General features: G+C 51.2%; 1 protein-coding gene across 1 annotated transcript in view; it reads right to left on the bottom strand.

Annotated features, from left to right (window-relative positions):
• The window catches only part of SND1 (staphylococcal nuclease and tudor domain containing 1), a 445,445-nt gene that overhangs the window by 15,258 nt on the left and 407,047 nt on the right, over positions 1 to 23,140 (bottom strand). The window contains exon 17 of the mRNA XM_005879181.2: positions 2,086 to 2,274. Coding sequence (XP_005879243.1) covers positions 2,086 to 2,274 — 189 coding nt within the window. The remainder of the gene's footprint in view (positions 1 to 2,085; positions 2,275 to 23,140) is intronic.

The following is a 23,140-nucleotide window of genomic DNA, read 5'->3' as shown; positions in this document are numbered from 1 at the left end:
AAGCAGCAGCCAGACAGACCTACTCACAATGCACACACACATAACACACTCGCTGAAGACTTCCGCATGCTCCTGGTCTCACACACCCTTTCAGTACTTCCTTTCCTCAGTTAGCTCAGAGCTACCGCCATGATCTCTGAACCCCAGGTGCCTGTCTCTCAACAGCCAAGGCAGCCACCATGGGGTCACAGGTGGAGAAGACTGGGGATCCTGGGGACACCTCAGATACGCAGGCATCTGAGCCCTGCCAACCCTGAAGGCTGCTGCAAAGCTCTGCCCACGCTGCTCCTGGGAACCAGCCGCCAGGGAGAGGCAAGCCCCGCTAGGTTCCCAGGAGTCTTGAAGAGAAAGAGATGAGCAGGAGAAGGGCCCAGGAGGAAGGCAGGCCCCGCTCTGAGAGTGGTGCACTGCATTTTAATTAGACAGAATAAAAACATGCAGCCTGCGTACATAAGTAATGAATCACTGGTAATTACTCCTCAGCATCATCCTGTGGCACCAGTGCCAAGATGACGGGCTCTTTCAGGCAAAGCCATGTGTAGTGCATAGCGATGCGCCTGGCAAGGGACCCACCTCTCCATCTCAGGCCAGAGTCCCTGCTCTGTCCTCTCCTGGGTCCCTCTGGGGCCTCTACACTTAGAGGGCTGCTTAGATCGGAAGAGGTAGCTCCTAGGCCCGTGTGCTGAGTAGCCGGGGAGCAAAGACGCTTTCAGAATCTGGGCCCCAGAGGCTGGTGCTTGCCATGCTGACCCCCCAGGGGCTAACTCTTCAGTGAAGGTTCAGCCCTTTGTACACAAGCCCAGCACCAATCTCCTCCACTCCCTGCAGCAGGCAGAGGACACGGGGGTGGCAGCCTTAGGCTGAGCTGTCATAAACGGGAAACCCAAGAGGGAGCACTTAGCTGTAGGAGCGGAGGCTGCCTGCTCCCCATCCCTCTAGGAAGACAGGGTTTCTGTGAGTGGAACTGGGATGAGGAGGGTGGAGACCTCCTAGAGGCCTCCTGGTGGCCCACTCTCCCAAGGTGTGCACAGTCCCTTTCATTTGTCCTAGCTTGTTGGGTGACATTCCACCCCCCTCCCCCACCCAGTCCCCAGAGATGGAAGCAAAGAGAGGGATCCAGGAGGGTGGCCCGAGGCCCAGTCCCTGGGAGAAGTGATGTGTGCTCTTGGAAGAAAGGTAGGAAGGGACTGACTGAGGAGATGGCTGCTCCAGGCTGGAGGAGAATGAGGGGCCTATGGGGCCCCTAAGCCCCCCATTCCTTTTGGCCGGTGACTGGGCCTTGGCTCTGGGAGGCGACTTGCAAGCCAGATGGTGGCCCCATGGGGAAGGCAACGTTTATTCCTGGAACAAATTTATGGCTCAGCATGGCTGTCCCATGAAATCCTCCTCAAGCTCAGGGAAGCTCTGACACATTGGTGGCCGGCTGATTTATCCCATTAGCAGGGCTGGGCTGTGAGTTAGTGGCAATAGGCTGGGGGTCGGGGGTGGGGGGGGGTGGAGGTGGTGCTAAGCCCAGCTCCCACCACTAAACCCACTGCGTTGCTTAATCGTCCATTTGTTTCCTAAAGCTGCTTTCCAACCCCCCCGCCCCCCACTTCGATGCACTGTCTGCAGAGACGGATGGGCTGTAAATCTGCTGTCCTAACAGCTTTATACATCTCCTGGGGCTGCTTCCAAAATGGGCTTCCCTGCAGGGCAATGTGAAGGGAACTGGGATGTGGGCTGTGGGAAGGGCTAGGAATGGGGAAGGAGCAGGAGCAACGCCCATCTCCTGCTCCAGGGGCTCCCCTCAGTGGATGCCCATCTCCTGCTCCAGGGGCTCCCCTCAGTCGTTTCTCGCATTGATCCAAGTCACCTCCCTGACCCACCTGAGCAGGTCTGCAACAGGCTTATGGCTGAGACGCCTTGCCCTTGGTTCTTATGTGGTTCCTGATATGGGGTCTGAGACCAACCGGGGTAACTCAGTTGGGGAACGACAGAACCACTTCTGTCTGTTGTAGGAAGGCAATGGTGTTAATGGTGGTGAGAGAAAGTATGAGCCAGGGCCAAGGGGCACCCCTCCCCCCGCCCACTCCCACACCATACCTTCTCCTTCTTCTGCTTGGCGGCCTCCTCGGCAGACAGCAGGGATTTGTAGTAGGAGCTGCGCTCCGCAGTGAAGTGGACCTTGGAGAGTGCGTGCTCCACCAGCAGGACGGACAGGTTGGCGCCGTCGATGTGCAGCCAGCCGATGAAGTTGCCGGCCTTGTCCATGCTCTCCACCTCCACCTCCACCTGGGGCACAGAGAAAGGGGGCACGGAGTCAGTGTGCAGGGGGTGGCCCTGAGTGTGCAGGGGGGAGAGCGGCGCTGAGGCCCAGTGCTCAGGCCCTGGGCAGCCGCCACCAGGTTCATTGCACGTGATAGAAGCGGCTGAAACTAGGAGAGGGAGAGGATGTGCTGAGCAGAAAAGCAAGAGCTTGTGAGAGCCCCTGCGCTGCCGCCCTCTGAGAACCCTTCGCTTCAGTTCTGTAAGTCGGCTCTATGCTTTTTAGCCTCTCACCCCCCAGAATCATCCTTGATAGATACATCACTGACAAAGCAACTTCAAAATTCCCCTTCCTTTGACAGAGAGCTAATAGGGTAAACTCCACTCCTTAGCTTAAGCAAGGGAGTCCCTGTTCGCTGTGTGTGTGTGTGTGTGTGTGTGTGTGTGTGTGTGTGTAGCTGGGGGTCAGGAGTGAGATCAGAAGCAGTCAGCTCTGGGCACACGCCACTCTTCTCTTCCCTCCCCCAGCTCTGCTAGGAAGAGAGGCAGACTCTGGGAGCAGGGCAATCCCTGGGGAGAGGGGAGCCTGTGTTCTTTCTGGAAGAGCTGAATGAATTAATGCTTAATTTAACAAAGGTAAAAAAAACTGGCTGCATGAGAGTCGGGCGAGGACAGGAAGGATGGGACAAGTGGGCAGGAAGTGCACTACGCCGAGGAAAAGTTACGGGCCAACACCAGCAGAAGGTCCCCCCCGAAGGAGGAGCAATTGCCATAAGCCCAGACCTCGAACTGTGTGCTGGCGCTGAGCTTCAGAACCCCCAGAGATCCCCACAAGGCTCCAGGCCTCTTAAGCCCCCCTGGTCCCTGTAAGACCCAGGACCCCAGAGCCAGAACTGCCTCTGCTCCTGCGAGACAGTGGCCTCACTGTCGTGGCCATAGTGGTGGCGGATCTGCTCCCACCTCAAGGAGGCAATGGCCCAGGAAATATTCCTTCTTTGATTTTCTTCCCCTGCTTAAAGGGGACTGGAAAAGCCTTTGCTGCCAAATGTAAAAACTTGTATTAATTTAAATGGCTTCAAGCTCGATTAAGCAATAAAATGAATGTCTAAACACCTGAGAATTCTCTGAAGCCTGGGCCAGAGCCTGTGGCAGCAGCCTAGGGCAGAGGGTTGGAGGGGCAAAGGGGGGGAGCAGCCGCCTGCCTGGTGGGTTCTGCCTCAGCAGGGAGAGATGGCAGCGGACATGACTCCTTCGGAGTAGGCGAAGGAGACGAGATGGCACGGATGTGCAGAGGGCAGTGGAAGGAAAAGAGGGGGCGGGGCCAGGGAGGAAGGACCCTGGCCTTTTCCCCTTCTTGGACACCTTCCTGCTTGTTGAGGTCCACAGGTCACCCTTCAAGGGTAAATGCAAGTTCAACAGTGCCCCAAATTGAGATGTGGTACAGAAGAGGGTGTGGAGAGTTTATCAGAGCTACAGAAAAAGGTGCTGTACGTATAGATCCAAACCCAAGTTGATATTGTAGGTGGGAAAGGAGGCACAGAGAAGGGAAGTGCAGCTAGTAAGGGGCAGAGCTGAGAGCACCTCCTTCCCTCTTCTATAGCCCTGTTTCAGGAGCACTCTTTCCTCCAGTCACACCTCTCACACGCCCCCCTCCTCGCTTCCCACCAGGTAATGCCAGCTCCCTCCATGATCAACACCGTGGGGACTTGCACCTCACTGGTAGAGCCAGGGTGGGACTACCCAGCACCTGCACCACCCTGCTGAGGGACTGAAGCAGGGAGAACCAGCATCTAATACCTGCAGATGTCAAAATATGTTCCTCCTGTCTAATTCTGGCAATTAACGTACTGGGGGACCTGCACTTGTCGGGGAAAAGGGCAGGTGGGCAACATGGTGCTTTGATAAAAACAGGTGCCTCAAGAGCTCACCAGCAGGGCCTTTTGCCACCCTGCAAATGCCCAGGACACTGGAGCCCCAGGGAAGCTCTGCTGCGGGAACACTGGGCGCCCCTACAGTAAGAGGACCAAAGGCAGAGGAAGAGGCTGCCAGACTAAAACAGGGACGGGCAAAATGAGAAATCAAGAGGCACAAATTTCCAGTTGTAAAATAAGTAAGTCACAGGAATGTAATGTACAACATAAAGAATATAGTCAATAATATTGTAATAACTTTGCTGTGACTGGTGTTGCTACATGGTTAGAGCATTGGCCTATACACTGAAGAGTGGTGGGTTCAATTACCGGTCAAGGGCAGGTTGTAGGTTCGATTCGTGCATGTGGGAGGCAACCAATTGATGTGTCTCTCTCACATCAATGTTTCTCTTTCTCTCTTCCTCCTTCCCTCCCTGCCTTCCACTCTCTCAAAATCAATGGAAAAAATATCCTTGCGTGAGGATTAACAACAACAACAAAATACAGTAATAACTTTGTATGATGACAGATGGTTACCAGACTTATTGTGGTCATTTCATAAGCTATATAAATGTTGAATTACTATGTGTATACCTGAAACTAATATAATATTGCATACCAAAGCTGTTTAAAAAAAATACATGGAAAAACCATCTCTTATCCTTCTTAATTTGGCAAGCTTTATTGAACATGCCAAGGCCAAGAAGCAGCAGGTCCCAGAAGAATTTTGGGAGGCAGAAGGAAGACAAGAGAGGCTGCGTGCCTTGTGTTTAGGAACTCATGAGATAACAGGTAGAGTCCGGTGTGTGTGTATGCTGGCTTCCACCACTAAACCACTGCCCTCCTTGTATTCGGGGGCTCATGAGATACCTCCTTATGCCCAGCCAAAAGCAGCGAAGCTGGTAGAGTTCCCAGGTTTGACCTCTTGCCTTCCACTGTGTTAGGAGCCAAGTGTCCTTTCCCTAAAACTGAGGATGGCTGCTCTGCATGAGCACATGGCCTCCCTCCAGGCTCGAGTAGCTTGTGGTGGGCCAGGCTGATTGTGACAAGAAGCTTGATGGCCACCCTCCTCACTCCTCTTGGCTTTGGATTGCTGGAAACGAATGCAAGAACCGCAGAGATGGGTGGCAGAGGCAACCGGGCAGGTAGCTTCCCTCTATTCCTACAAGGTGCCCACACTGAGACCTCACTCCACGTGGCAGTCCCAAGTTCACACCTTTCTCTCTGAGGCCACAAACCAGAGGCTGGCCTCTCAAGGGCTCACATCAGAGGGAGAACCAAGCAACTAGCAGCCACACCTGGGGCCAATGCTGCCGCGGAGCAGCAGGCTCTCTGGCGGGCGAGCACTGACAGCGCCGCTCACCCTGCAATCGATGCACTAACTTGGGCTTGACAGGTCCCTGGGCCCGGTGGGCCGCAGAGAAAGAAATCTCTAGCCTTGGGCACTATGCTGCCACTGAATCCATCTTGGGTTACAGAGGGAGATAAAGCTGTCACCTGAGTCTCTGCTTCCCCTTTATTACAGCTGCTACAACCACGGTCTTTTCTCAGTCAAGCAAAGGCACTCAGGATAGGTGGGCTGGCCTCGGCAAAGAGACAGGGCTGGGCAGTGGTCCTGCTGCTCCCAGTCTCTTGGCTTCCGGCCTCTCTGGCCAAGTCCTGCACTTGTGCCTATCTTTCTGGACATGCCCCAGCCTGGACGGCCACGTGGAATTCAGTTTGAAGATCAAAGTCTTAACTCTTCTCAAGCTCAGGGAGAGCTACAGGGGGGCAAGCAGAAGGTGAAGCAGGGCACACCCAGGTAGATGTGTTCATCCTTCATTATATTTCTCTCCGATATTGACTGCTAAAATTTGGGTCCATGGCTGTACAAGCTCTACTCCATTCAATTTAAAGACTCACATTTTTTATGTTCTTGGGCGGCCCCTACAATGGCACGTACCATCGGGAGCTCAGGCCTTGGGTGACGACCATGGGCCGCCAGAGGGCTTCATATTCGTGTGGGCATTTGGTGTGTACATGTGTGGGCTCTGGCCTGAGGGTACCAGAGTTAAGTGTATACAGGGACATAGCATGTCAGCAAGGGACAGGTGGTGGGTCTTCTCGTCAATGCTCATGCTGAAGCTGAGAGCTAGGAAAACACAGAGCTGGTGCAGGAGGTGCGGGGGTGTGGTGGGAAAGAGACTGCCCCGAGGGACGATGAGAAGGGGGGGCACCAACCCGAGGAAGTGCCTTGGTGGTAAGTCTGGTTAAGATAGAAGCGAGCAGCCTAGATGCCTGGTGGTCGGACCTGACCTCCAGGTGTTTAAGGATGCTGTGATGCTGCCTCACGGTGCACTCGGATGGTCCAGTCATGTGCCAGCATTTCTTGCCTTTAGCTCTTTTTAAAAAAAAAATATTTTTATTGATATCAGAGGGGAAGGGAGAGGGAGACAGAAACATCAATCATGAGAGAGAATCACTGATTGGCTGCCTTCTGCACACCCCCTATTGGCTAGGGCGTGCCTTTAGCTCTTGATGCTGGTGGAGTGGGTAGGACTTTGCCACCCTGAACTAGCCCTGTGAAGGCTTCCCTGAGCCCTGGCTAGAGCGAAACACCCTCTGACACCTATGGGCTCGCCCTCCCTTTGGCATTCAGGGGACAGTACACAGCACAGAGGTTTGGAGCACAGACTCGGAAGCCGGACTACCCACCATCTGCAGGATGTTTGGAGAGCCACTCAACTTCTTTGTGCCTGCTTACTATAACACTGGAACTGCAATAGTATCTCCCTCAAAGGGTGTTACGAGCTACTGTAAATAAGTTAAGCACTTAGAAGAGTTAAGCACTTTGACACACGAACACTTCATCATCAATTATTACTTGCTGAGAGGGGCAGTTATTTCATTTCCAAAAGTCTTCACTCTCCAACCAGACTGTGCGCTCCCTGGGGGACGAAGCTTGTTCTATCCTCGACAATCTCCCCTCGGCCTGGGTGGACTGACTGGGCCAAGAGCTTGCAGGAAAAGCATAGATCCTGGGAGTCAGACAGACTTGGGTTCAAATCCTAACTCTAGCCGTGAAGTTTTGGGCAAGTCACATGACCTCCTCTAGCCTGCTTCCTTACTGTAAAAAGAAGAGCGGGCCCTGTGCATTAGAGAAGCTCCTGTAAACTGCTTCATCTCCCTTCAACTGCTGCCAGCTGCCAGCAGCCTCAATGGTTACAGCAGCAGCAACCCTGCTTGGCTGAGCTAGACCCCTGTGTTCTGCCCCCTCCCGAAAAGCTCTGGGGTGCTTACACCTTGGGGACCCCATGCAAAATACAGAGTGGGAGGTAAGGCGAGTGGGGGTTGATGGGAAGAGCCACTGTGTGACAGATGCCTTTCTGCTTAGCCGAGGGGGTCTTTCTCCACTACAGGGACAAAAGCGGGGGCTGTCACCCAGCCAGCCATGCCCAGCTGCACACAACGGACCCAGCCTGTCTGTGGGCCGGGGCAGCCAGCGGGTCCTGCTGCCTCACAATGGGACACGTCCTCCTGCTCCCAAGCACATTAATGTGCCACTAATGAAATTGTTCTGGCTTATTTACCAAATTAATACAAACGGCACAGGCTGTTAATTTGCATGTCTCTTAATTACTGAGGAAGAGCTCCCAAGCCCGGCAACATACACACCTCAGTGCCCACCCAGCCGAGCTGCTGGTGGTGAGGAAGGGGTGAGGGGGAGGAGGAAAGAGGAGAACTGGACAGCCCCTAGTCTCCATGGCTGGGAGCATATGAGGGAGGGAAGGCGGTGGTGGCCATGAATTTGTTGTTTCCCACAGTCCCTTTCCCAGCAGCTGCAGTGCCCTGGGCCTGCAGAAAAATATACTTAGTCCCCCATCCCTCCCACATTGTTCCCCTCCTTTAAAAAAAATATATTTTTATTGATTTCAGAGAAGAAGGGAGACGGAGTGATAGAAACATCAACGATGAGAGAGAATCATCGATTGGCTGCCTCCTGCACGCCCCACACTGGGGATCGAGCTGCAACCCAGGCATGTGTCCTGACTGGGAATCAAATCATGACCTCCTGGTTCATAGGTTGATGCTCAACCACTGAGCCACACCAGCTGGGCCTGTTCCCCTCCTTCCTCTTGTCTAGATTCTGTCCAGCTTCTCAACTCAGGAATTTCAATCAGACAGACAGTGGGGACTAAGCCATTCTGCTCTAAGCAGTGAGGCACATGCTCTGCCTGGGGTGCATGCAGGCCAGAAAGGTGCTGGGGTTACTGAGAGGTGTGCAGGAAGGAAGAGAAGTAAAAGCCAGGCAGAGGCTATGCTCTTATAGAGCCTACGAGCCTCTCTCAGCTGGTCCTGCCCTGCCTAGTTAATCAGCCTTCAGGTTCAGAGAGAGAGAGAGAGAGAGAGAGAGAGAGAGAGAGTTAAGAGTTCAGCTATAAGACCACAAAGGAAATTCTGACTGCCTTGGGGGATCATTTAGTTATTTTTTCCTCTCCTGCTCCAGGAGCCTCCAGACCTAGTGACTGTAAGTCTGGGACAAAACTGAAAGTCACAGGTAGTCTTCTTGGGATCATGGTGAGGGGGGGGACATGCTCCCTGTGGTGACTCAGGGTAGCCAAAGGAGGCATAGCACAGAGGGAATTCCTGGCAATGGGGGACCGGGGGTGGGGGGGGATCTCACACATGTGTACCCTCCTTGCCTATTTATGTTCCAGAAGGCTGGAGAGGTAGATCCCTAAGTGCACTGGCCTTGCCTCTGTGCACAGTGCGTGAGGCAGCACAGGAAATTACCCAGCAACAGCCCACGCCAGCCCCATCGCTTGAGAGGCTGTGGAATGCCTGGAAAACAGCTGCGGGGAATGCTCCTGCCCCAAGGGAGGTGGGCTGCCGCAGGCAGGACAGGCAATGCCAGGTGCGTAGGCAGGAGCAGCAGCTCAGGACACCCCTGCCCTGAGGCATCTGAAAATGAAGACTTCCTGTGGGGGAGAGGGGATGCTAGCCGTAAGATCCTCTAGGACAGCGGTCGCCAACCTTTCGGACCTCACGGACTACCAGTGGTCCGCGGACCACCGGTTGGCGACCGCTGCTCGAGGGGGCAGAGCAGGAGCACTCACTACATCTGGGGAGGTGATGCTAGGGGCCCCATGACAGGGTTCCTAAATGGAAGCCTTCATCCTTTTCACATGATGTCTTGCATAGTCTGGCTCAAAATACCCCCAAAGCCATCAGCATGGAGAATAGCAGGAAGCCTGGAACTGAGAACAAGATAGAAATGAAGCTTGACTAGGGAGAAGGCATCGAGGAGCAAAGAAAAAGCCTTGGGCCAGAACCGTGATCTAGGTACCAGCTCTGCCCCTTCTGGGCTCGGTGTCAATTGCTTTCCCGGCTCAGTTTCTTCCTGTGTCAATGGGTTTTCGAGGCTCTCTCTGCTCAGAATTTTCTAAGGCTGGGGTGTGGGTGCTGGTGGTATGCCAGCATGACTGGAGCTGAGAGAAGGGCAAGTGGGAGTGCCCCACACGGCAATTGCCAAGGAGACCTTGCAGAGAGGGGAGGGTGGGAAATGGAGAGTAAAAAGGCACTCCAGCCTTTTCCCAACCCAAGCCTCCCACCCAGAGCTTTCTGCAAGATTGTGAGTAGCAATCCAGAGCAACCAGGGTGCTACCCACACTCCCCTCCTGCCACAAAGTGGCAGCCACAGCATGGAGCCGGCGCCCCCCCCCCCCCCCCCATGCTGCATGCAGCTATAACGTGCTGCCACAGTGGAGCTGCAAACTTGAGGAGACACCTCACCTTAATAAAGTAGCAGCTTAACACAGCCAACGTGAGCCCTGCACTCCTGGCACGTGCAGGCACACCAACGTCTTTCAGAGTCAATGAACATCAACACAAAGCAATTAATAATGTAACTCGGAGAGGCGGTGCCTGTGAAATGCCTCCCGGGCCCCACAGGCAGCAGCTGGCTGTGGGGAGCAGGCAGGGGAGAAGCAGCAGCACAGGGCAATCTTCCCCGAGCCCCTGGGCAGCGGGGCGCCAGTCCCCACCAGCGCCTCTGCTTCTAATCCAGCAGCACCTCCGGACCAGACGATTCGTAGGTCCAACCCACATAGGTGATCGTTCTCCAGAAAACCTCTTTTCTGACCTCCATGTGCTGGCCCAGCCAAAGCCCTAGGAACGTCTGGAAACCAGGCCCAGGTTGGCAGTGGCAAGAGGAGCAAAGAAGCCCGGGAAATTGAGGGAAGGCCTGAGGAGTGGCCAGGTGGCTCAGGGCTTCTCCTTGAACGCCTCCCCTCGGGGATGAGGAGTGGATGACAGGCGGCCAGCTTCTGGTCCTGCCTGAGGCAGAGAGGCAGCCAAGGCATCAGCATCCTGAGCCTGCCGGGAAATGCAAACCTGCTGACTCTGGCCTTTGCAAGCGGTAACACAGTTTACAAAGTGACGCAATCTGTTCCTTTGGTGCAGACAATAAGGAAGCAGACTGCTCGTCTCCCCAGGAAAAGCTGGGGCTGGAGGGAGATGAACCCTCTGCCCCCTGAGGTTCCTGCAGGGCACGTGGCTGAGTCAGGGGCCCTCATTCTGCCCCAGCCCCTGTCCAGGGCACCACTGTTGGTGTCCTTTCCCACAGGGTTTCTGGACTCCCTTCTGAACGTGGAGCACACCTGCCCAGGGCCCCCTCATGTTCCCTGGCTGACGTGGGGAAGAGAAGGCCTAGCCAAAAAGAGCAGTGAGATGGCTTTCCATCATGTGCGCCCAGACAGCATTCTTAGCCAGCCCCGCAGCTTAGGCCAGGGGGTCAGCTGCAGGGCGTTCTCCCAGAGCTTCCGGCTGTCCCAGGGCCCTGTAGGGACTGAGCGAAGGTGACAAGATGGTTGGCCGTTTTTGTCAGGAGAAATCAGTGTGTGTGACCTATGGAGTAACTGCATGAGGTTATCAAACCTCTGACTTGGTCTGAAAGACCAAGCGTGCTCAGTCATGTGAGGTTGGAATGCCAGTTTCCCCGCTGCAGGCCCGTGTGTCTCCCCGACCCCAAGGCCCACTCTGGGGACCGGTGCATGCGGCACTGCCGACTCCACTCTCAGGCTTCTTTATCTGAACCGCCGTGGGTTTCTATGGAGACCCACAGTCTGCCTTTGAAAAGCACTTAATGCTGGCATCCATACCTACTTCCCCTCTACCGCTCACCTGGCTCTAGATGACACCCTATTTCTATCAGTGATGAGATAGAGAACTTCTATTATCACCACACCAATTTCCTCTTCCACCAGTGTCTACCCCTTTTGACAAATAGCCTAGAAACCTTGCTTTGACTTCACATCCCGCCCAGTTGACCTTTTCCTCTTCACTCCGAGTATTCTGCCCACCTCCCTCTCACGTCTCCATCCACTGCGCCGGTCGCCGCCCTTGATATTCCAATGCAACTGCCACGTCAAAGGTCACCCAAGACCTCTTAATTGCCATTTTAATAATTTCTTCTCAGATTTCATTATTTTTGACCTTTTGAATGGTCTGACAAAGCTAAGCACCCAATTTCCATTTTGAAACTTTCTTTTTAGGCCTCTGTGATTCCCAATCTTGACTTTTTCTCTCTGCTCTTAGTTTCAGTTGTGAATTCCTTCCCAATAACATGCCCCTTGAATATGGATATTCTCCAGGGGGTCATTTTAAGCTGTAGACAGTCCCTATATTTCACAGCTCCCTGAGATAAATGACACCACAACTTCTATTTCCAGTCCAAACCTCTCTTCAGAATTCTACTCCACCAGATAAATTTCAAATATAACGTCTCTCTACTGTTTTCACTATAAAACCTGCTATTCCACCTGCATTTTTTATCCCAAGTGGTAGCTTGAGAAGCTTAGGAATCATCCTTGACTCCTTTGACATTCACAGTCAATCTCCAGGTCACCAACCTACTTCATAAATGTCTCTTGAATTCTTCCCTCTTCTTTATCCTCAGTGCCACGCCCTGAGGAGTTCAGGCCCCAGCTTTGGGTAACTCTGGCACCCCTGCCACCAGCCTTGCCTCTTCCCAAAGGCCTCTCCACAATGTTCACACAGGCCCTGAGGCCAGACCACCTGGTTAAATCTTGCTCTACTACTTCCTTCGATGAGTGGGTTATTTAATCTCTCTGGGTCTGCGATTTCCCTATTTGTCAAATGTGCATAATGGTAATCACCTCAAAGGGTTTATTGAAGAAAAAAAAATGACTGATTAAGCTCAACACTTAAGAAGAATCTGACATATAGTAAGTGCTCAATAAATGACGTGGTTACTTTCTAAAAAATCCAAATCTGATCCCCTTCTCTTCTATGGAAATCCTTTCCTTGTTCTCTGCTGAAGTTCAAATTCCTCAGCACAGTAGCGCATAAGCTCCTTATAACTGGGTTCTTCCTGGTCTCACTTTCTATCAGTTTGGTCCTCAGTATTTTGCTCTAGTTCTGCCACACCACCTCCAGCTCCACACACATAACGCATTGTTCTAGGCCTCTGTGCATGTCATTTCCTTTGGCTAGAATGCTCCTTCCTACTGCATTGCCTTTAAATCTCCATCCAATCTTCCAATAAGATTCTGCACAGATGTGAATTCACTTGAACCATTCCCTTATTTACGCAGGTAATGCTTCCCCCACAGCACTTTGCTTATACCACTTTTAATTACATTATTATAATGGCATTTATTTTATTTTATTTTTTTTAATTAAATCTTTATTGTTCAGGTTACATTTGTTCCTCTTTTTTTCCCCCCCATAACTCCCCTCCTCCCAGTTCCCACCCCACCCTCCGCCCTCACTCCCCACCCACTGTCCTCATCCATAGGTGCACGATTTTTGTCCAGTTTCTTCCCGCATCTCCCATTCCCCTTTCCCCGCCAAGAATAGTCAGTCCATTCCCTTTCTATGTCCCTGATTCATTATAATCACCAGTTCATTCTGTACATCAGATTATTTATTCACTTGGTTCTTAGATTCACTTGTTGATAGATGCATGTTTGTTGTTCACAATTTGTATCTTTACCTTTTTCTTCTTCCTCTTCTTAAAGGATACCTTTCAGCATTTCGTATAATACTGGTTTAGTGGTGATGAACTCCTTTAGCTTTTCCTTATCTGTGAAGCTCTTTATCTGACCTTCAATTCTGAATGATAGCTTTGCTGGATAAAGTATTCTTGGTTGTAGGTTCTTGGTATTCAGCACTTTGAATATTTCTTGCCATTCCCTTCTGGCCTGCAAAGTTTCTGTTGAGAAATCAGCTGACAGTCGTATGGGTATTCCCTTGTAGGTAACTGAGTTTCTTTCTCTTGCTGCTTTTAAGATTCTCTCTTTGTCTTTTGCTCTTGGCATTTTAATTATGATGTGTCTTGGTGTGGTCCTCTTTGGATTCCTTTTGTTTGGGGTTCTCTGCGCTTCTTGGACCTGTAAGTCCATTTCTTTCACCAGGTGGGGGAAGTTTTCTGCCATTATTTCTTCAAATAGGTTTTCAATATCTTGCTGTCTCTCATCTTCTGGCACCCCTATTATTCTGATGTTGGTACGCTTGAAGCTGTCCCAGAGGCTCCTTACACTATCTTCGTATTTTCGGATTCTTTTTTCATTTTGCTTTTCCGGTTGGGTGTTTTTTGCTTCTTCGCATTTCAAATCTTTGGCTTGATTCTTGCGCTCCTCTGGTCTGCTATTGGGTGTAATATTCTTTATTTCAGAGCGTGTATGCTTAATTTCTAGTTTCTTTATCATAGCATCGAGGGTCTCATTAGTTTTCGTGAAGCTCTCCAAAAGTTTATTGCAAGCCCTCAAAATTGCGTTTTTTAGCTCTATATCCTCCATTTCTGTCATGTTTTTTTGTCTCCGCATTTTTTATGCTTTCTTGGTGCACCCCCTAGTGGTCTTTGTGCGCAGTCTTGTTCTAGTTGAGCCTTGATTGTTGTAGTTAATACTAGAGGGATTTGACCACCAGGCCGACTGGCTGTGTGAATCAGCTGTGTCTGCCGCGGAAAACTTCTGTCCTCTGGGGAGGTGCTAATCTAGCCTTTGCCTGAGGCGATCTGGCAAATGGCTCTGCGCAGGGCTTGGGCGGGGCGGGATCAACAGGGCGGGGGGAGGGAGCGGTTATGGCCCCTCTCAGTCCCGTTCCCAGAGGCTCTGCTTCTCAGAACCCCCGGAACCGCTGCAAACCTCGGAGGGAAAGCTGCCTTCCAACTGATGCCAGACACTCCCGCTTCTCCCGTTTGGGTCCGAGTCCCCAGCGATTCGCCCGTATCTGGAGCTCAGAGTCTGAGACTCCCCCCTGACCGAAAACGACAACCGCGCTCTCAGCCACCAGCCCGCTTTGCGCGCGCACCTCCGCACCTGAGTATTTTCCACACTGCGCCTCCTCTGAGCCTCGGTGTGCTGTTATTTTTCCTTCTAGTTGAAGAGTCTCTCCTCAGCCAGCCTTCCTGCGGTTCTGGGTGATGTCCGTTCCGTCTTTTAGTTGTATTTTTGAAGTGGTTGTTTGCGGCAGCAGTCTCCGGTGTTTACCTATGCCGCCATCTTGGTCTCTATATAATGGCATTTATTAATGGTACCTTATTGATGGCACATGGTAGACAGCCAGTTGATGGTGAAAAGTAAAAGGTCCTCGATTCTCCCCATCACTGGCAGTGAACTTGGAGAAGGAAAGTTCCCGGGACAGAAAACTGTCTTTGGGGAAATCCCGTGGCACCCAAGTGACTGGAGAGGGCCTGTTTCGAGGTGTCACCTCTAAGGGACAAGGCTGTCCCACAGCTGCCCAGGCCAGAGCAGGCTGGCTCTTAGGAGCCCCGAGGGGCAGAAACCAGCCTCCGTCAGTGCAGCCAGCACCGATGACGGGGGCACCAGGCGTCATGGGCAGAGGGGCTGCTCTGCAGTTGGCTTCGCCTCTGCTGAACATAACTGGTGTGAGGATGGATTCCTCTATTTATACAGGCGTAAGTGCAGGCAGCAGCTGTGAATGCCTCTCTCTGGTCTCCTACACATCCACCCCCTCCTGGCCCCCACCCCTCAGCCAGGACAGGCCCCAGACCACTGTCAAGTGCTAACTCCTCCAAGCCAGGGGCTAGGTGTGCCGGCCAGGCCAGTCACCTGAGGGAACATCTGGGCACAGGGCTGCGAAGGCCTTAACCTACAAGTCACCTACCGGTGCTGGAAGGTCTCCTAGAACAGGGAAACCTCGTAGGAAAGGCAATTGCTGTTGAGTTTGAGGGAATCTGGGGCTCAGACTGGGAGGCCAACTCCTGGTTTAGTCACTTCAGAGTTCTCAGAACTGGGTTTCGGCCATAGGGGCCACTCAAAAGATGTCAGAACGGGGCAAGAATGTCCTATGTTGGGGAAGAGGGACCTGGAGATCCTTTTTCTCTTTCACTATCACCTGTCTCTTGGCAAAAAGGACATAGACACCAATCCCTGTTGAGGCCACAAAATGGCATCAGAGAGAAGAACTTGAACAAATAAAAATTCTACCCCTGCAGCCAGGGACCAGCCAATTTACATGTCTTACTAAAGATAAGAAACAGCAAAAAATTTTAACACGTAAACATGGAAAGCCCATCCCTCCCAATTAACGTCAGAGTAACTGCATGATACACTGAAGGCAGCGAGACGATGATGAGCACTGTCACCAGAGGGGACGCCTCACCTCTCACCATCAGCCCAGCATCTCCTCTGGGCTCCTCTTATTAAACCCACACCGGGTACTCACACATACCCTTCTTTTCAACCACCCTGCCTTCACTTGTCAAGCAGGAAGCCTGGCATGGGCCTGCTCTCCTCCCCAAGCTGTGCACTGTGCATGCTGTGCTTGACTCCAGACAGGGTGCCCTTTTCTGACCCACACGACGGCGATGTTGTAGACGGCCAGCAAACCTGCCTCTCCACATCCGGGGACAAGCCACAGGCAGAATCACCCCCTCTCCTCTCACTCCACTGCAGAGTTGCTCTCTTAGGTCCAGTGGAGAGGAGATCTGGGCATTGGAGGATACAGGGGTTCAGAACAGGCCCAAGATGTGCTGCTTGGGAATGTGAATTTTTTTGAGCTGAAGGCAGTCAAGACCCTGCGGGCCCACAGAAACTTTTACCTCTCCATTGAAGAATTTAAACTGGAGGTCTTGCCCATAATTAGAGTTATCACCAGAAATAACGTTTTATGACTGATCTATAGGGCAGGGCAAACCTTTAATTACTAAACATCTGCCCTTATCATCTTGTGAATGACCTTCCTCCCCTTAGAACAGCGGTTCTCAACCTGTGGGTCGCGACCCCTTTGGCGGTGGAATGACCCTTTCACAGGGGTCACCCAAGACCATCCTGCATATCAGATATTTACATTATGATTCATAACAGTAGCAACATTACAGTTATGAAGTAGCAACGAAAATAATTTTATGGTTGGGTCACAACATGAGGAACTGTATTTAAAGGGCCAGAAGGTTGAGAACCACTGCCTTAGAAGCTGCAAGATGTCTTACCTCCTCCTTAGCTTGGACTGCCATATATACCTCACTTTACCTTGTCTCTGACTTCACATGGACGTGGGGTCTCGGACTCTCTCGTGTATGTGGAATTCCCGTATGTAATTAAGTTTGTTATTTCTCTTGTTCATCTAATCTGTCTCACATACATAGATTTAATTGCTAGACCAGTTGAAAGAACCTAGGAGAGTAGAGGAAAGCAAGCTTCTCTCTCCCCCACAGGGGACTCTGCTCATGCCTGATGCACATCCCAAACGCTGTTACAAACCTGTGCGAACACAGTAAGGGACATAAAGAGCCCTTGGAGATGGTGCAGAGCCCCTGCAACAGTCTGAGTTCTAGCGATGTGAGTGGGTGAGGGCTGTGTGTGCTCACCCTCCTGCCGCTTGGGAAAAACTGGATGTTTGCTCCACATGATCTGCAGGGCCAGTGATCTCTCAGGCCACCATTATAAAGGTCTGAGCACGCAGAGCCGAAATTGGGATAAATGCAGCACACCTGAGGCTAGACTGGCCTGGGTCAAGGTCTTGTGATTTTTTTTCCCTATTACTAATGACAATTAAAATATGGCATTGCCCTGGCGGGTGTGGCTCAGTGGGTTGAATGTCATCCTGTGTACCAAAAGACTGCCAGTTCGATTCCTGGTCAGGGCACATGCCTGAGTTTCGGGCTTGATCCCGGTTAGGCAGTGTGCAGGAGGCAGCCAATAGATGTTTTGTTCTCACAATGATGTTTCTCTCTCTCTCTAGAAGTCAATAAAAAGTATTTTAAAATATGGCATTGCTTACACTGTCAGAGTGAAGCTCTCATATGCCATAAGCCCTCCAAGCTCCCCAAGTAGGGTGGGAGTTAGTACCCAGATCCTGCTGGGTCACGGTCAGCAGCCCTGCCCCACCTCGTTCTGCAGGAGGCCCCAGCTGTCTGCCTGGAGAAAGGCAAGCAGCAATGGGTATGGGCCAGCACTGGGACCACATGCCCTCTTCTTCCTCCACTTGACCCATCTGCCCATGGCACAGGCTCCTGATGGTACAGGGGTGTGAGTAACCAGCTCATGAAAGTTCTCAAAGCCACTAGAGTGAGATCACAGGCAAAAGAGGGAGAAATATTAGTGGTAGGAAAGGACATTATGTAGATGGGTCAGCAGCTTGGTTGCTGATGCAACTCTCTCTGCCCATCCTCTTGACAGGAGCCAGGGTTCCATTAATCACAATTATTTCTCTCATTCCCGTTTCCACCAAATGTCCCAAATACAATTCCGCTTAACGAGGTCCCAGGAGCCAGGGGGTAGACAGCCCCTCAACCCTACTATTTGCGCAGGCTGGTTTTGCCCTGTTCTAGGCGGGGAGTAGCTGTCCTGTGTTCCCCCAAATGGGACCAGGTGGCCTTATCTGCCCTGTTCCACCTTCCAATTTGGTTGCAATAAGCGGAAATCCACGGACACCTGCCCTCTGCTCCACGTGGGGAGTGCTCCCCCAAGGTGGCATGTTCTGAAATGGTGATAGGAAATGAGATGCTCAGGGTCTCCGGCTAAGATTTCCCAGAAGCCACAATTAAGAGTCCTTTTGACTCTGGAGGAAGAACATGAGCCTGACCCTTGCCTAAGCCTGGCTGCCTGTTTAAGGCTCTTCTGACAGAGGCTAGCTTGGCTGCAACTACAGCTCCCCCACCATAAACTTCCTGCCACTGTGCCCTGTGCAGAAACCTTTGAGACTCCTGCCCTCACCCCACCATGCAGTGTAAATACCATTTAAGCAATTTGATTTAATTTAATGCTATTCGGAGGTGCTCTCAATTGCCTGCTGCTCCTGAGCTGCTGCCTGGAGCCCGTGGGAGGAAATCCAGCCTGGGAAGGGCAGAGGCAGCAAAAAGGAAGGAAAAGGCCAGCCTGTCCTCTCTGTTAAGCAGGTACTCACAGGGACGCTGCAGGGAGGACAGAAGGAAAAAGAAGGGCTAAGAAAAGATTCTCAGCATCTTCTGTCTCCTCAAAGAGAAAGTATACGACATGGTGCTTATACCCCCATCTCGTCAACCTTATTTCCTCTAAATTCTTCAAGGACCCTCTGGTCCAGCTGACGTGCTGGGTGTGTGAGCACTAACTCCCTTCCTGCAGCCCTGCCAGTCCCCGAGGTGACGACTGTGCACCACGGCTGTAAAAGCCAGACAAGCAACAGCCCCTGCTCTGTCAAGGGAGGCGCAGGTGGCAGAGCCCACTCAGACACGTCTGCTCAGTTGCCAGTAGAGGAGTGCTGAGCACCCCTCAGGATGCTTCTGCCCAGGAGTGCAGAATGAGAATGTGGGAAGCTATTTGTAAGGGGCAACTCCACACCATTTTATCCTGCAGGAAGCCTCCCGATTCATTATTCCTAACAAAGAACTCCGCATCTTAGTGCTCATGTCTTGTCCTCAATCAACCTGTTCTGTGAATCCACTCTCTTTAAGCTACGCCCTCCAAATGAGGCTGCTTGCTTATTTCTTTGATTCCACCCCCCAGTCCCGCAGCCTATGCGCCAGCAGCAGGATTCTAGGCAGCACTGGAAGGCGCCCGGAGGAGGGAGAGCCTGGGCTCCAGGGCGAGACTGTGCCTGGCAGGGCTCTTTTGTTTCTGGGCAGCACCTTCCAGACGGCTATATTCCTGCTTGCTATCCAGAGCTGCCCTAACAAAGACAGCTTCCAAGGCCAGGCAGGCGGCAAAAAAAGAAAAAAAAAATGCAGGTTCAAGTTATAATAGAGTAGCGTGTGCCCTGCAAGGGGAGATCTTTGTGCTCAGCCTTGCATCTCTGGAAAGATACAGCAGGGCGAGAGGACAGGGATGCCCAGTGGAGCTGATTAAAGAGCTGAGGAAATAAAAAAATGATTAGGATTCTTCAAGATGGGAAGACAAATGCTGAAAGAACTGAAATGTAGAAAAATCATCAGAATATGTAAGGAGACCTAGTTATTTGGCATCTATTAAGTAGAAAAGCTTGCTTTAGGCATTGTAGTAGGTCCAAATGAAGAAAAAAACAACTTGATTGAGTTGAGAAGACATGATGAAACCACATCATGTCAACTAGTGACAAAATGCCATGTAAAACACATGCCACCGAGTGGCAGTACAGACAAGCACTGGAGGGGTTCAAAGGAGAGAGCAACTCTGAGGGCTGGACTCCTTGGGGAGGGACCAGGCATTCATGGCTGGTGGGACATCACAGGTCAGGGGCAAGGCAAAGATATCTAAGATATGGAATGACTTGGACCATGCTCTGGAAATAATGCATGACTGGGAGGGCAGGAGCAGAAACAAGGAGAGAATTTTAGGATATAAAGGGCTGAGTTCAGGAGAAGGAGAGAGGGAGAGGGAGAGGGAGAGGGAGAGAGAGGAAATATGAATGCAGGAGAGAGCAGAGGTTTAGAGGAGGTGCAAGTAGCTAGAAGGTCCAGAGGGCTGACCTTGAAGGATAGATGGGACAAGTCAGAGGCTGGTCCCCCTTCCAGACAGATCTGCGGCAGATGAATCACGGGGTAGACTCTGTACATTCTCAAGAAGGTAGGAAGGAAAGAAGGATAGATAAGACCCTAAACAAGATGCACAAAAATCCTGTTAAAATCATGATGGTTGGGAGGCAGGAGTGGGAAGAAATAAAAAGTCACAGTGATAGCTTATCAATGGAGCATGCTGATGAGAGTGAGATGCACAGAGGGAGACAGGAGTCGGAAAGAGGAGAAAAGCTGACAGTCCAGCCTTTATCGAGCTTGGTCAGTAGCCCGAGTTTTCATTCCTTCCCTGCATAAAAGACGGGCAAAATACTGTGTGTCTAGTCCTACCTTTATCCACCTGCCTTGATTCCAGCATTTTCTCCTGATTTGGGGGACTGCATTCATCAGCAGAACTGCGCAGTGCTCACCAGTGACAGCGCTGGAGCCATACTACCTGGGTTCAAATTCAGCTTCTGCCATTTTAGTAACCCTGAGCGAGTTATTTTAAGTCTGTTCTTCAGTTTCTTCAAACTGTGACATGGGAGTAATAAAACTGAATACCTCCCTTAGAAGGAAAATGTCAGGTTTAAATGAGTTATTATGCATAAAGCTCTCAGAACATCTGGCACACAACCGCATTCATTAAATGCTGGCTCTTCTTATTGGGATAAGCACATATAGTGAGAACAAAAACATATTTTGAGTATACCTAGGACACAGAGTGACCAAACTCTGGCTCTTTTAAGGAAAAAGGATAGGCCTTTGGTGAATATACAGTCCAGCTTGCTTGGTCCTAGCCTTGGCAAGGCCTATGCAGCTTCTAGAACAGCCGTGGGCAAACTACGGCCCGCGGGCTGGATCCGGCCCATTTGAAATGAATAAAACTAAAAAAAAAAAAAAAGACCGTACCCTTTTATGTAATGATGTTTACTTTGAATTTATATTAGTTCACACAAACACTCCATCCATGCTTTTGTTCCGGCCCTCCGGTCCAGTTTAAGAACCCATTGTGGCCCTCGAGTCAAAAAGTTTGCCCACCCCTGTTCTAGAACCACCCGGGAACTTTGCTTTGAGAAAGAAGAGGGTCTGAACTGGAGATGTTGAGCCTGACCAGCCTGGCCTGACCACTGGCAATTGCAGAGCTTCACCCCTAGAGGGACATGTGGATCTTTCTCTAGTCCAGCGGTTCTCAACCTGTGGGTCGCGACCCCTTTGGCGGTCGAACGACCCTTTCACAGGGGTCGCCTAAGACCATCCTGCATATCAGATATTTACATTACGATTCATAACAGTAGCAACATTACAGTTATGAAGTAGCAACGAAAATAATTTTATGGTTGGGTCACAACATGAGGAACTGTATTTAAAGGGACAGAAGGTTGAGAACCACTGTTCTAGTCTCATTTCCTACCACCCCCTCTCCCTCCTACACTAACTACATGGACTCTTCCACTGGGGCAGATTGAGCGATCTGTTGCCATTTCTAACGGATACATTGGTATCTCTCTCTGGAGCATATGTCCTCCTGCCCTTGACTTGGCTGATGCCTATTCATCCTTAAAAACTCGGCCTAAGAAGTACTTCTTCCAGGAAGTCTTTTCTTTTTCAAAATATATTTTTATTGATTTTAGAGAGAGCAAGGGAGAAGGATAGAGAGAGAAACATCGATCGGCTACTTCCTGCACGCCCCCTACTGGGCAAGCCTGTGACTTGGGAACGTGCACTGATTGGGAATCCTGGTTCATGGGCCGACGCTCAACCACTGAGCCACACCAGCCAGGCCAGGAAGTCTTTTCTGAATCCCAGGTTGTGCTCCAAGAGAATCCTCTGAGTCTAGAGCACATATCACCCTACACTGTAGTTGTTGATAGCTCTTGAGCCTGCCAGCTCCTTAATGGTAGAAAACTTGACTTTGTGGTACCAACTCCTAGCAGGGTGCCTAACGCACAGTAAAAGGTCAATACATGTTTGTTAAATGAAGTGAATGAAAAGAAAACCCAGCTGCTAATCACTGGCACTTATGTATTGATTTGTCTTTGCTTTTAAAAATGTTTGATTCAAAGAACATAAAAGGAAGATAATCTCAAAGAAACAAGGCCTTTCTATCTTTTATTACTGATCCAAACACAGTCCCTGACATACAGTATCTGGGGCAATGGCCTGCTCTGAAGACCTGCCACATGATTGTTATTGCCCTGAACACAGATTTAGTCCGACAGCCAAGTGCACCGTGGATCACAAACACTCCACGTAAGAAGGCTCTGCAGTTTCCATTTCCACATCTCAAGTAAAGACTGATAGTTGCTATTATAGGGAAGAGGGAAGGGAATTCACATTTACTGAGTACCTGCTGGGTGCTACACACTGAATTAGGTTCACAGACCGCATATGGCCTGTTAACCTTCATATGCATTTTGTTTAGTGTTTATTTTTAGTCTCACTTTATTGATAAGGAAAGGAGGCTGAGCAAGGTCATTTAGTGAATAGAGAAGCCAGAATTTGAACACAGTCCTGCCTACTTGCAGAGAGTAGGTCTTGTCACTAACAGTTGGGCAGAACGATTTGCTGACATCCGGAGAATGACACTCCCAGATGTCTACGAATTCTCTGCAGCTCTGACCCAGGGAGTGGGAGGCCCATTAGGGGCTGGGACTGAGGCATGAGGCATGCTGAGAGGACAGGAAGTGGACCTGGGGGAGGCATCTGTCTTCCTCCTGGCCCTGGCTGCTCTGCTTTTGGGCCAAGAGGTGATGTGTTGGTATAAAGGAGGTCATTAAGAAAGCTGCGATTCCCCTCCGCACAGATGTGCCTGAGCTGGCTTCCCCAATGATCCCTCGCTGAGCACTCCAGTTAGCAGTGTTCTGGGCTCATTACCCTCTGGGGCTCATTGCATCTATTCTCTGTTGGCTGCTCAGCGTGAACCCAGCCCCAGGACCTCATCACCCCGACTGCCTGGGAGAGCCACCAGCTCCAACCCCTTCTCTTGGGCCCACACAGGGCCCTGGTCAGGCTAGGGCAGCCGTGGGCAAACTACGGCCCGCGGGCCGGATCCGGCCCGTTTGAAATT

This window comes from Myotis brandtii, unplaced genomic scaffold (genome assembly GCF_000412655.1).
Source record: "Myotis brandtii unplaced genomic scaffold, ASM41265v1 scaffold587, whole genome shotgun sequence".
Lineage (NCBI taxonomy): Eukaryota > Metazoa > Chordata > Mammalia > Chiroptera > Vespertilionidae > Myotis > Myotis brandtii.
Note: the sequence above shows the minus strand (reverse complement) of the source record. Positions and strands in the feature narration are given on the sequence as shown.